Below are 13,323 nucleotides of genomic sequence, written 5' to 3' on the forward strand. Positions count from 1 at the left end.
TTAATTTTTTTTGTTTAAAGGGGAAAAATATATAGCAAAGAAAAATAAAAAATAAAGTAAAATAAAATAAAATATAAGGAACATAAGGCAAAGTAATACAAAAAAAAGAAAAAGAAAAAAAGGAACACAAACAAAACAATAAAAAAATAAAAAATAAAAATAATATAACGTAATTATTTAATATATATATATATATATATATACATTTGTATATAAATATATGGTGTTTCCGCAATTATACTTGTGTTAACATATATATCTTTTTTAAATTCATTAATTTCATATTGAACTACATCTATATATAACTATATGTGTATATATATATATATATATATATATATATATATATATATTAATTTTTTTTTTTTTTATTATAATATATAATTCATGCATATTATAAATTATGTAAATTATATAAATTATATAAATTAAAATAAAAGGCAACAGTCCTAAAATATATATATGTATATATATATATATGTGTATATATGTATGTATATATTTATCTTTAATTTTCATTTATATTTTATATAATGCATTCATACATTTGTCCATATTGTTCCTTTTCTATAATTTTATAATATAGCGAATCATTTTTTTTATTTTTTATTTTTTATTTTTTTTGTAATTAGTAATATTTATACATGTACCTATTTATGCTTGTATAAAAATTTGTGTCATACATTAATGTAAATGCGTTTTAAATCTTAATATATATATATATATATATATATATTTATATATTTATGTTCACGTTTGTTATCCTATGCACAACCTTGTATTAATGTAAAAAGCATATTTTGTATGTACTAAATTAAATTAAAAAAAAAAAAAAAAAAAATGATATTTCTTTTCATTAATTTTATTTAATTACACATTATGCCTTACATATTGACATGTTTAAAAATACACAGAGACAGAAAGAGAGATAAAAAAAAAAAAAAATAAAAAAATAAATAAATAAATAAACATAAATACAAACACAAACATACAAATAAACATACAAATATACATTAACAAATATACATTAACAAATATACATTTACAAATATACATTTACAAATATATATTTACAAATATACATTTACAAATATACATTTACAAATATACATTTACAAATACACATTTACAAACATACAAATTTAGGGATAAAGTTATAAGAAGATTAAAATTAAAGAGAGACATCAACACACATACGTATGTATAGAAATAAGTATATATTGACATATCACTAGTTATTTGTGTATCTATTATAATCATCATATCCTTGTTACATATATCGTATTTATGACATTTGTCATATAGATAATCTTCAATTATAAGAAGAAAAAATAAATGTGTTAAAGGCCCCACCACCTTACGTGTAACAATGAAAAATGAAATTATATTTTGTACGACATTCATACTATTTTTGATCAGTTATTGTTTTCAACCTCTTTTAATTGACATTATAAAATATAATGGGTGTGGTAATTCAAGTACGTTTATTTTTTTAATTCCACATTATTTATCAATGATTGTTGTAGGTTTTCTTCCTAAGAAACAGAAATTAATGGAATGCCAATGGATGAAAATATTCTTTGTTTCTTTATTAGATGTAGTTAATCAAGTACTAAAAAAAATAGGATTAATATATGCTGGTTCGTCATTATATATTATTATAGACAGCTGTACTTTAATATTTACAGCTATGTGGAGAAAACTTTTATTAAATAAAAAAATCAATCATATTCAATTATTAGGAATTTTATTAATTACCTTTGGTATTGCCATAAAATCAAATAATTTAAAGATTGAAATTAATAAAGAAGAAATTATTGGTATTGTCCTTATATTTCTTAGTAATATTTTAATGGGATTAACATTTGTATTAAATGAAAAATATATGCATCAAATGGAAGGACAAAATATTGTCTGTTTAATGGGACTCTTCTGTTTCGGATTTATTTTTATATGGACACTTATATGGACCATACCAAATTTCGAACATTTAATTATAAATAATATAAAAAAAAAACAAGGGAATATACAAACTATTGGACTTAGTTTTTTTTTTCTTTTCTTATTCAATTTTATTACTTCCTCTACCTTGTGGTATATTATGAAAATTAGTGGCTCCTTGTCTATAGGTATTTTGAAAGGACTCAAAGTAGCTATCATTTTTTTATTCAGTCATATTTTTTTTTGTAAATATGATCCAAAACAATGTTTAACTTTTCATTCCTCCTTATCAGTTTTTTTTTGTATTCTAGGAGTCCTAATATATTCTTATAACGAATACCTTTTGTTAGTCACCAGCAAGTTTTATTTACCCAAAAAAGCAAAATTGATGTTATAATAATAAATGTCTTCAATGAAGTGGAAATGCTGTTATATAGCCATTTTGTGTATTTATGAATGGTAAGGTAAAAATAATATTTAAAAAAAAAAAAAAAAGAATCCTGACTTTTCTAGCTAATTTTTTTTTTTTTTTTTTTTTTTTTACCTGACTCTTCATAAGCATTAAAAAAAAAAAAAAAAAAAAAAAAAAAAAAACAATATATATAGATATAGATATATTTATATATATTTATATTATATATAAATATTTGTAATCAGGTAATTTATTTTAATTTATAGTATTTTTATTTTTTATTTATTATTTATTATTTTTTTTTTTTTTGAATATAGTCTAATATTTTTACATTTATTCATAATTTGTAATTTTAAAATTTTCTTTTTTTTTTCTTTTTTATATCTCTACACACATTTATAACAATTTGTTTTTTTTAAAAAAAATAATAACATTTTTATTAATTTTTAATATTTTTAATAAAATAGGAAACATATATAGAGATGTAATGTTCTAGCTTATCGGTTCAAAATAAATAAATATATAAATATATATAATATATATATATATTATATATATATATATATATATATATATATATATATTTTTTTTTTTTTTTTTTTTTTTGAAGTGCATTACTTTTTTTGTATTTTCCTTAATCATTTGATCCTTATAAATAAAATATGAGTTCTTATAAATGTCTTTTTTAAACAAAAATATGTAATTTTAAAATTATCCTTAATTGTTTACAAACAGGTATTTATATATAATATATACACGTATTTTATAATTTTCATTCATTTTAATATAAAATATATATATATATATATATAAAATATATATATATGTGTGTGCTTCTTATGGATTATATATTTCTTTCTTTTTAAATCGATATATTAATCATTATGTATTGATTTTACCTGTAGGTGTATATTCTTCCTCTATAATATTTACATATTTGTATATATATATATATATATATATATATATATATATATATTTTTTATTTTATTTTAATATTATATATTTTTCATTATATTAAAAGAAAAAGGTATTCATAAATTATTCCTTATCTCAAACAAAAAAATAATATATATATATATATTTTTTTTATTATTTAATAAAATAAAAAAAAAAGAAAGTTTAAAGTTAAAATGCGTTGATAATTATTGAAGGAATATAAGGATATATTATAAATCATTCAAGTTATATAAATATATATATATATAAAATATAAGAATAATAATGGTATGTCATATGAATATATAAATAATTCTGTCTGTCTGTTAATACATTATATAATTTTCAAATTGAATATAAGAATTGAATATTATATTGTATTATATATATATATATATTTTTTTTTTTTTTTTTTTTTTTTTTTTTTTTTTTGTTGGTATAAATTGAAAAGATACTTGTTAATCATATATTTGAAATAATAATAATTACCATGTGCTTTCATATATATATATTTATTTATATTTATATTTATATATATATATATATGTGTGTACTTCATTTTGTAGTTAAGGGAAAAATTAATTACAGAGAGAACGTTACAGGAAGGCGTGAACGTTTTTGTTTATAATAGTTATGCAATATGGATTACCAAATTTTCTCATTTGTATTTCTTTTTCTTTTTTAACATAAAAAGTTCTTTTAATTTCTCTTCAAACATTATATTTCTCGTAGGAGGAAAAAGAAACACACACAAAAAAAAAAAAAAAAAAAAAAAAAATGAGAATAATGAGAATAATGAGAATAATTAGAATAATGAAGAAAAAATATATCCACATATAAATATATTCTTATAAGTATAATTATGTACATACAATTTTTATAAATTCCCCTTTTGTAGATATTTTTTTGTGGTTTTGCCTTTATTCTCTTCTTTTTTTGTATGAGCTGGTACATGGGGAAATAATATATATATATATATATATATATATTACATGTATATACTTTTTTTTTCATTTATTTATATTATGTTGGTGTCTATTATATGGGACACATAATTTTAAAAAATTTTATCTCCCTTTATAGGTATAGCTGCTATAAATTTATAAGAAGGGTACTGAATGAAGACTTGATGGGTAACCTGTAAAATGAAAAAAAAATATATATATATATATATATATATATATATTTATATATATATATTTTTTTTCTTTCCTTTAGAGGATGAAGAGATAAATCCGTCCATATTAAACGAAATAGTACCTCAGTAATTTTTTTTTTTTTTTTTTTTTTTTTTTTTTTTTCTTAAATTATATAAAATATTGTCTAGCTCATAAAAAAAAATATATTTTTTTTTTTTGAATTATTACATACAGGATATTTTTTTCGTTGTGCAATTTTTTCTTAATAAATGTAACAAAGAAATGAAATAAATGAAACAAATATATAATATGTTATATATATATATGTTCATTTATTTATTTATGATTGTTTTCCTTTTAGCTTTTGTATGTAGGACATTTATTAGTGTACCTTAACTTGAAAGACGACTTTATTTTTGTAAAAAAAATAAGATGAAGAAGAATTGTTCTAAAAATTATATTAACATATTTGTTCTTTTCTTTATTTATTTATTTGTTTATTTGTTTATTTATTTGTTTATTTATTTGTTTATTTATTTTTAATTTTTTCTTTTGATCGTTTCTTTAATTTGTTATCATATCATATAATTATTATGTCCTATTACATGTGTACCTGTTTTTTTACCTTTACAGATACCTTTTGAATCGCTTTTTATTTTTTTTCTTTTCTTTGCTATTTGCATTTTTTATGCAATTTTTTTTAAATATGAAAATTCGACGGTACCTTTAGGAAAAAACACATACACAAGGGGAAAAAAAAAAAAAAATAAATAAATAAATATATATATATATATATATATATATATTTATATTTCATTTTTTAGAGCGTCTTTATTCTTGGATTAAACGGAATAGTAACATTGTCGTTTTTCATTTTAAGGGTGCAATACAAAAATATTAAAATGAAATAATATAAATAAATAAATAAATAAATATATATATATATATATATGTGTATGTTACACTTTATAATTTTTTATAATTATATTATTTATATTTTCATTTTTGAAGGAGAAGTATATTTTCTTACCGTCCCTACTATGTGTAAAATTAATGAAAGCACAAAAAATAAAATAAAATAAAATAATAATGTGTTACAAAAGTTTTTAAGATATATACGTATATATTACTGTATTGTTTTATAATTTTTTTTTTTTTTTTTTTTTGTGTGTAGTCAGGATATTATCTTATTTACAAAATAATAAAATATAACAAGAACAAATTTTTATATCATATAAAAGAAGAAAATTATATGAAAATTTTGTTATACGGATGTAGCTTAACCTTTGTAGATTTATTGCTTAAGGTTTTTATATAATATACACTATATATAAACAAAAAAAAAAAAAAAAAAAAATTATATATTATGATAAGATAAGATATTATACTTATTTTATTTTATTTTATTTTTTTTTTTTTTAAATGTAGAATTTTAATTTGATTGACATACAGTTGTTTTCTTTTTTCTTATTAATTTCATACGTAAGAAAACAATACATATCAAAATAAGATATAAAATATATATATATATTTATATATTTATTTTACACTTTAGATTATTTTTGTGTACTCTGATTTGAATCTTCAAAAAATGGAAATCCTTTATGAATCAGTAAAAATGACAAATAAATAAATAAATATATATATATATATATATATATATATATATATATATATATAATTATGTTTTCATTTTAATTTTACAGATTGAAAATAGAATTCTGTATACGTACGTATCTTCTTTTCAATTGAACAATAAAATGCCTGGAAAACCTTAAGGCATAAAAAATATAAGTATATATATATATATTATATATATATATATATATATATATATATTTATTTATTTATTTTAAGATCTTTTTTACTTATTATATTCTTTAAAATTTACTATATATTTTATTTTTATTTTTTATATTTTTTTATTTAACTTTTGAATGCAACTATTTTTGAATTCTTGGTTATCCCCAAAGCAAATATAATATTATTTATTTTATATATGTGTTTTAAATTAAGATTTATATTTAAGCGAACACTATAATGTAATACTATGCATATGATTTAATTTTTTTTTATTTATATTTTAAACGTTAAATTAATACATATTAAAAATAAGGAAAAGGAAAAGAAAGAAAAAAAAAAAAAAAAAAAAGGGAAAAAAATAAGAAAATAAAACAAACAAAAAAAAAAAAAAAATAGAGAAAAAAAAAAAAAAAAAAGAGTTTATTTACAATTTATATATAAAATATATTAATAAAATATGTTGTAAAAGTAGCATTATATAAATATATATATATTATATATATATATATATATATATATATATACATTTTGATGTGTTTTGTTTTTTACTTGGGAAAAAAGAAAAACAAAGGGCTATGAGACATACATAATATGGAAAGTATACGTGGTATAAATTTTTGTTTTATAATCATATGAGAATATAATAAAAATACAGTTTGCTGGGGTATAAGCATATGCACATAAAAATATATATATATATATATATATATATATATATATATATATGTATATATCATAATATTTATATATTTTATTTCATTTTATATTTTTCGTTATGGCAATGTTGGTAACGAGTAAATTGAACGAAGCGCTATGTTGGTTAAGAGAAGAGTTCCATGAGATATTAACAGACATCGACTTTGAAAAGAGCGAATTCAATTTGAATGAATTATGTAAAATGATAAATAATAAAATAAAGAATAGTTTAAATAATATAAACCATATGAGTAGTATATGTGATGAAAAATTTCTAGAGGATAAAGAAAAACAAGAATGTATAGATAATAAAGATATAATAAGTTGGAATAATTTAAATTATTCTGTTTTTCATTATGTAAATATATATAATAAAATTCATGAAGTTTTATTTATTGAAGAAGATGATTTTTATTATAATTATGATGAACATAATGTATATGTCAGAAAAAAGTTTTCACCAAATTTACTTTTCCATCCTTTAATATATACAATTGATTGTGCATATTTTAATTTCCTTCTTTCTTTTATTTCTGAAAGGAAAAGTAGTGATTCTTCATTTTGTTTTTTACCAAAGGAAGAATTAAAAACAAACGAAAGTATTAATTGTGGTGACGATACAAAATGTTGTCAAGATGTAATAAATAATCATCCTTTTGGAAATTATAATTTTAAGGAAAGTGAACATTCTCATAATTTGCACACACAAAAAAATTCACCTGAACAAGCAATAATAAAAAAAAGAAAAAAAAAGATAACCTATATTTATGACAACGATTATAATTTCAAACAAAATTTTATTATCACTAAAGAGGAATATGCAAACATTTGTAAAGAGTTTTCAAAAGTGTATGATATTAAAAAGTACATAGATGATCAGTCTGATGAGTTATACAATTTTGATAGGAAAGAGAGGTGTGCAGGTAAAGTGGATAACACAAATGGGGGAAATAAGACAAATGAGCCAAATGAGCCAAATGGGCCAAATGGACCAAATGAGCCAAATGAACCAAATGAGCCAAATATACCATATGATAAAAACCATATGTTATATTTTGATGATAAGAAAGAAATTATTGACATAAAACAAAGTAGATACGATATGAAAAGATTGTATAAATTTAGTTTACAGAATAAAATATATATGATCGATAATAACTTGAATGAGAAAATAAAAACATATAATGGCGATATTACGAACATAAAGAGTCATGCTATTGTTTTGTTTGCAAATAATAATTATAGATATTCGAAAGATATTTGTAACAATTTATTTTCATCAAGTTTAATGAAATTAGAAGAAGAAGAGAAGTTTGAAATAAAGAATAAAAAAAGTGGAGAAGTATATTTAACAAATAGTTATGATAATATACATAAATATATATTACATATTATGTTACCTAAATATAATAGTAAATTTATTTTAGCTACACATAATACTATGAATTTATGTGTTTATGAAATTTTATATGTATGTTTTGAAAAAAAAATAGAAACCTTAACTATTCCAATAATCAATTTTCATATGTTCTTCCCAATAAATATATTCTTAATAACATTATTAAAAAGTATACGTTCTCTAATTATGATCCCTCAATTTTATAATACAATCAAAAGTATTATATTTGTAACGAAATCGAATCATATCTATTTCCTTCTATTGAAATATATGTCCATATTTTTCCCAAGAAATAATCAAGAAAGGTATCTCTCGACCAACATATCTATAGTGGGAAATAAATATGGGGCCATTGATGTTCGGAATAGGAGCATCCGCATTTTTAGGAGTTTAAGGCGAATAAGACGAAAAAAAAAATTTCATCAAATGGGAAATGTGGATAATACCAATAACGTAGATAATATTAATAATATAGATAATACAAATAACATGGATAATATTAATAACGTAGATAATATTAATAATATAGATAATATTAATAACATTGATAATACTAACAACATTGATAATACTAATAACATGAATAACAATATTGTTGTACAAGAAAAACTTCATTTATCAGACGATATACAATTTTATAGTAATGATCATAAATTTAATATATATGAAAAAGAAAAAAAGAACGATTTTGAAAACTATTCATATAACAAAAGTTTGTCATCTTCATGTTATACATCCAATAATTCGATGTCTTATGAAACATCAGACGAATCGTCACATAGTATTTCATTTTCATCATCCCATATATCCTACTCATCTTCTTCTTGTTCCACAATTTTTAAACATGGAGATACCGACTTTATCAATTTAAAAGATGAAAAAGAAAGTCATAAAAATTTCTTTCATCTAAATCAAATAGAAAGAAAAGAAGATTTCAATTTAGAAAACTGTATACGCTTAGCTTATATGTATGATAAAAAAAAGAAATTTGAGGAACTCAAAAAATATTATTTTATTTATGAATATGGATTAGATCAACTAGGTAGACCTACCATCGTGATAAATTTTGTTCACTTCCCGTTAGTATATGATAATCATTTATTATTTTTTTATTTAATATTTTATTTTAATAATATTATGAGAAACCATTTTGTACTTTTATTTATTTTTTCTGAAAACATTTCTACGAACATTACCAGTATCTTATCTCTTTTTAAGGATATTTTTCAACTCATACAAGAATTTTTAAAAAACTTAAAAATCGTTTACTTTTTTAATTATTCCTTAATGTTTAAATTTTTTATATATGTCTTATATCCTTTTATACCTGCGACCATATACGAGAACATTATTTATTTGAACGACACGACAGTGAGTGACGGGGGGCCCCCAAAAAAAAAAAAAAAAAAAAAAAAAAATATATATATATATATATATATATATGTATGTATTGTAAGTGTGAATGCGTTTTTATATGCCTAACTATGGACCAAAATATGTAATATATATATTTTTTTTTTTTAGGAATTATCCAAACATTTTGACGTGAAAAAGGTTTTGGAAAGATGCTAAAAAATATGAAAGTAACTAAGTTGTTATTGATAACAAATATTTAATTCAAATTAAGAAAACATAAAAAAAAATAACATAAAATAAATATATACATATATATATGTAATATATATATATATGTATATTTTTTTTTTTTTTTTTTTTTGTGAACATGTTTATGTAATATTATGTATACTTAAAAAAAAAAAAAAATAAAAAATAAAAAAATATGCACATATGTAAAAGTATACATATATATATATATATATATATATATATATATGCTTATCTTTTATTTTTTGAAATAACTTTATTTTTTGAACAAGGAGGTGAAGGACCTAATTAATATATTATTGGAAAAACCATCAGTACTTTGATTATTTTCTTGTTTTTCTTTTTTCGTTTTTCTTAATTTCTCTGCCCACTCATCATCACAGTATTCTCTCTGTACGAGGCTGGTGTTGGCCAGAATGTTCGACGAGCCTAAAAAGATAAATATAAATATATACATATAAATATATATATATAAATATATACATATAAATATATATATATAAATATATACATATATATATATAAATATATATATATATATATATATATATTTATTTATTTATTTAGATATATTTGTTCATATACACTCAGACATTCTGTTCTTACCATATATATAAGCTGTCATGTTGAAAAAATTATTTCTTTTGACGTCGAAATTTTTGTTTAACATAAAAGGAGAAGAGATATTTTCTTCTTTATCAAGATATTTAATTTCAGTTTGTTTTTGCTTATTTTCATTATTCGATTTAGGAAGATGTGGTATATTTTCTTTATATTTAAGAACAACCGATTCTACTTTTATTTCTTTTTTTAACATTTTTATAAGTAAATGTTTCATTTTTACTTTTTCCATTTTTTTACATGTTATAACAAGAACTCCTATGCCTTCTTTTTTTTTATCGTGATTACCATCGGCATGGTGTTTTTCATCATGATTTAGACAATCTTTAGAATTATTTTTTGAATGATCTACTGGTTCATTTTTTGAATGATCTACTGGTTCATTTTTTGAATGATCTACTGGTTCATTTTTTGAATGATCTACTGATTCATTTTTTGAATGATCTACTGATTCATTTTTTGAATGATCTACTGGTTCATTTTTTGAATGATCTACTGGTTCATTTTTTGAATGATCTTCTGATTCATTTTTTGAATGATCTACTGGTTCATTTTTTGAATGATCTTCTGATTCATTTTTTGAATGATCTACTGATTCATTTTTTGAATGATCTACTGATTCATTTTTTGAATGATCTACTGATTCATTTTTTGAATGATCTACTGGTTCATTTTTTAGATAACCTCTGTCCTCATAATTCCTTTTTTCATTTGTATGTTGTGTTCCTGTAAGCTCTTTGCCTTGATTTGAGTCTATCACACCATTATGACAAATTTTAATTTTTGATCCTTGGTTTTTTTTTTTTTCAATATTATGTTTATTAGAAATATTAGGGTTATATATAAGTATAGCACTGTATATATAATTATTTTTTACATAATTATATTCATCAGATGATAAGAATTCAAAATGTTCATAAAATATGGATGGATATTTAAATGCTTGATTTAATTTAACAGCTTTATTTTCTATATCTTTTTTTATTTTTTCTTTTTCTTCAAACCAATTTTCTCCATATAAAGAATCTAAATTTAATAATCCCAAAAGAATTATTTCTCGATCTTTATCTCCTTTTTTGTTTTCTTCCTTTAACAAATTTTCTGGCATTTTTGTTAAAATAAATATTATAAATATATTAATATTGATATATATATATATATATAACACACGCAAAAAAATTAAATAAAATACACAGTAAATATAATATATATATATATATTTTATTTTTTTTTAAAGAATGTGTTGTCACATTATCCTACATTTTCTTCAAAATGTTATAACTCTTGAAAAAACAAAATATCATCAATCTGTTCATTCGAAAGTTTAGGAAAATATGATACATTAACAAAACATGTATATATGTATTTATTCATATATGTATGTATATGTTATATATATATATATATATATATATATATATATATGTATATTTACATTCCATTATTTTAAAAAATATGTATTCATAATAAATTAATTCTTCTTTATTATTTTCATCATGATAAATATATAGTATGAAATTTAGTAAAGAATATATACCAAAAAAAAAAAAAAAATAATAATAATAATAAAATAAAATAAAAAAAATAAAAGAAAAGAAAATATTTTATTTTGATGCTAAAGGTATGTGCACAAAAAAAATAAAACAATAAAAGAATAAATATAAATGTAATATATATATATATATAAATATATTTTTTTTTTTTTTTATTTATTATTTTTTTTTTTTTTATTTATTATTTTTTTTTTTTTTTTGGTTTTGCTATTTTATGGCTGTCCATTTTCTTCTAACATATCATCTCTACCATAATATATATAAATAAATATATATATATATATATATATATATATATATTTTATATATATATTCAATATGATGACATTTTTTTTAATATTTATAAAAAAAAAAAAAAAAAAAAAAAAAACATATAAACTTTTATATTGTATCTATTTATTTTGTTTTATTTTTAATTTTTTGGTGTTTCTCTTCGTATATTGCAATTTTTTTATATATACGAAAAAACTGTTCATAAATTATTGCTGTTATATAAATTTGTTACAAAAAAAAATATATATTATTATTATATACTATATAATATATATGTATATTATATATATATATATATATATTTAATGATCTTTTTGCATATAATATATATATATATATATATATATATATAAATAGAGGAATATAATATGTACATAATATAATGTATATAGATTATATATATTATATATATATATAATATATATTTATTTATATTTATATTTTTTTTTTCTTTGCTTCTTTTTTTTTTTTTTTTTTTTTTTCTAAATACACTGCTTTATAAAATAAAACTATATTTATTTATATATATATTAAATAATTTTTATAAAGCTAGTGAAAGAAAGAAAGAAAGAAAAAAGAAATAAAAAAAAAAATTAAATAAAATAAGCAAATATATATATATATATATATTACATTTTTATTACATATTTAGCATTTCCATATTTTTTTAAACTTATATAAAATATATATATATATTATATATATATATATTAACAACTTCTTAAATTCTTTTCTTTTTTTTCTTTTTTCTTTCATAAAATTATATATATATATATATATATATATATATATATATATCATTGAAAACTTATCAAAGTTTTATTACACTCAAAAACTTTTAAAAAAAAAAAAAAAAAAAGAGGCCATGAAAAAATTATATAATGTTGAAACAACATAACTTTGATTTTATAAAACAATGTGAAAATAATTCAATACACATAA

The 13,323-nt window shown here is 18.6% G+C and overlaps 4 protein-coding genes across 4 annotated transcripts; 3 read left to right on the plus strand and 1 right to left on the minus strand.

The window, feature by feature from the left end:
* Nucleotides 1–1,369: 1,369 nt before the first annotated feature.
* On the plus strand, nucleotides 1,370–2,338 carry PF3D7_0716900 (drug/metabolite transporter DMT2; the record flags this gene model as incomplete). Its single annotated transcript, XM_001349036.1, has 1 exon — nucleotides 1,370–2,338. One exon carries the CDS (start codon nucleotides 1,370–1,372, stop codon nucleotides 2,336–2,338), a length of 969 nt encoding a protein of 322 aa, XP_001349072.1.
* Nucleotides 2,339–3,577: 1,239 nt separating this feature from the next.
* PF3D7_0717000 (conserved Plasmodium membrane protein, unknown function) lies at nucleotides 3,578–6,209 on the plus strand (the record flags this gene model as incomplete). Its single annotated transcript, XM_024473136.1, has 14 exons — nucleotides 3,578–3,580; nucleotides 3,859–4,020; nucleotides 4,191–4,240; nucleotides 4,376–4,425; nucleotides 4,511–4,556; nucleotides 4,666–4,702; nucleotides 4,793–4,849; nucleotides 5,065–5,151; nucleotides 5,256–5,312; nucleotides 5,443–5,475; nucleotides 5,606–5,737; nucleotides 5,860–5,913; nucleotides 5,987–6,043; nucleotides 6,138–6,209. 14 exons carry the CDS (start codon nucleotides 3,578–3,580, stop codon nucleotides 6,207–6,209), a joined length of 897 nt encoding a protein of 298 aa, XP_024329044.1.
* Nucleotides 6,210–7,009: 800 nt separating this feature from the next.
* Nucleotides 7,010–9,901, plus strand: PF3D7_0717100 (conserved Plasmodium protein, unknown function; the record flags this gene model as incomplete). The annotated part of the gene is made up of 2 exons (XM_002808732.1): nucleotides 7,010–9,700; nucleotides 9,854–9,901. The coding sequence occupies 2 exons, from the start codon at nucleotides 7,010–7,012 to the stop codon at nucleotides 9,899–9,901; spliced, it is 2,739 nt and encodes a 912-aa protein (XP_002808778.1).
* Nucleotides 9,902–10,190: 289 nt separating this feature from the next.
* On the minus strand, nucleotides 10,191–11,663 carry PF3D7_0717200 (conserved Plasmodium protein, unknown function; the record flags this gene model as incomplete). The annotated part of the gene is made up of 2 exons (XM_002808733.1): nucleotides 10,191–10,363; nucleotides 10,541–11,663. The coding sequence occupies 2 exons, from the start codon at nucleotides 11,661–11,663 to the stop codon at nucleotides 10,191–10,193; spliced, it is 1,296 nt and encodes a 431-aa protein (XP_002808779.1).
* Between the last annotated feature and the right edge of the window lie 1,660 nt (nucleotides 11,664–13,323).

This window comes from Plasmodium falciparum (assembly GCF_000002765.6).
Source record: "Plasmodium falciparum 3D7 genome assembly, chromosome: 7".
In the NCBI taxonomy this organism is placed as follows: Eukaryota; Apicomplexa; class Aconoidasida; order Haemosporida; family Plasmodiidae; genus Plasmodium; species Plasmodium falciparum.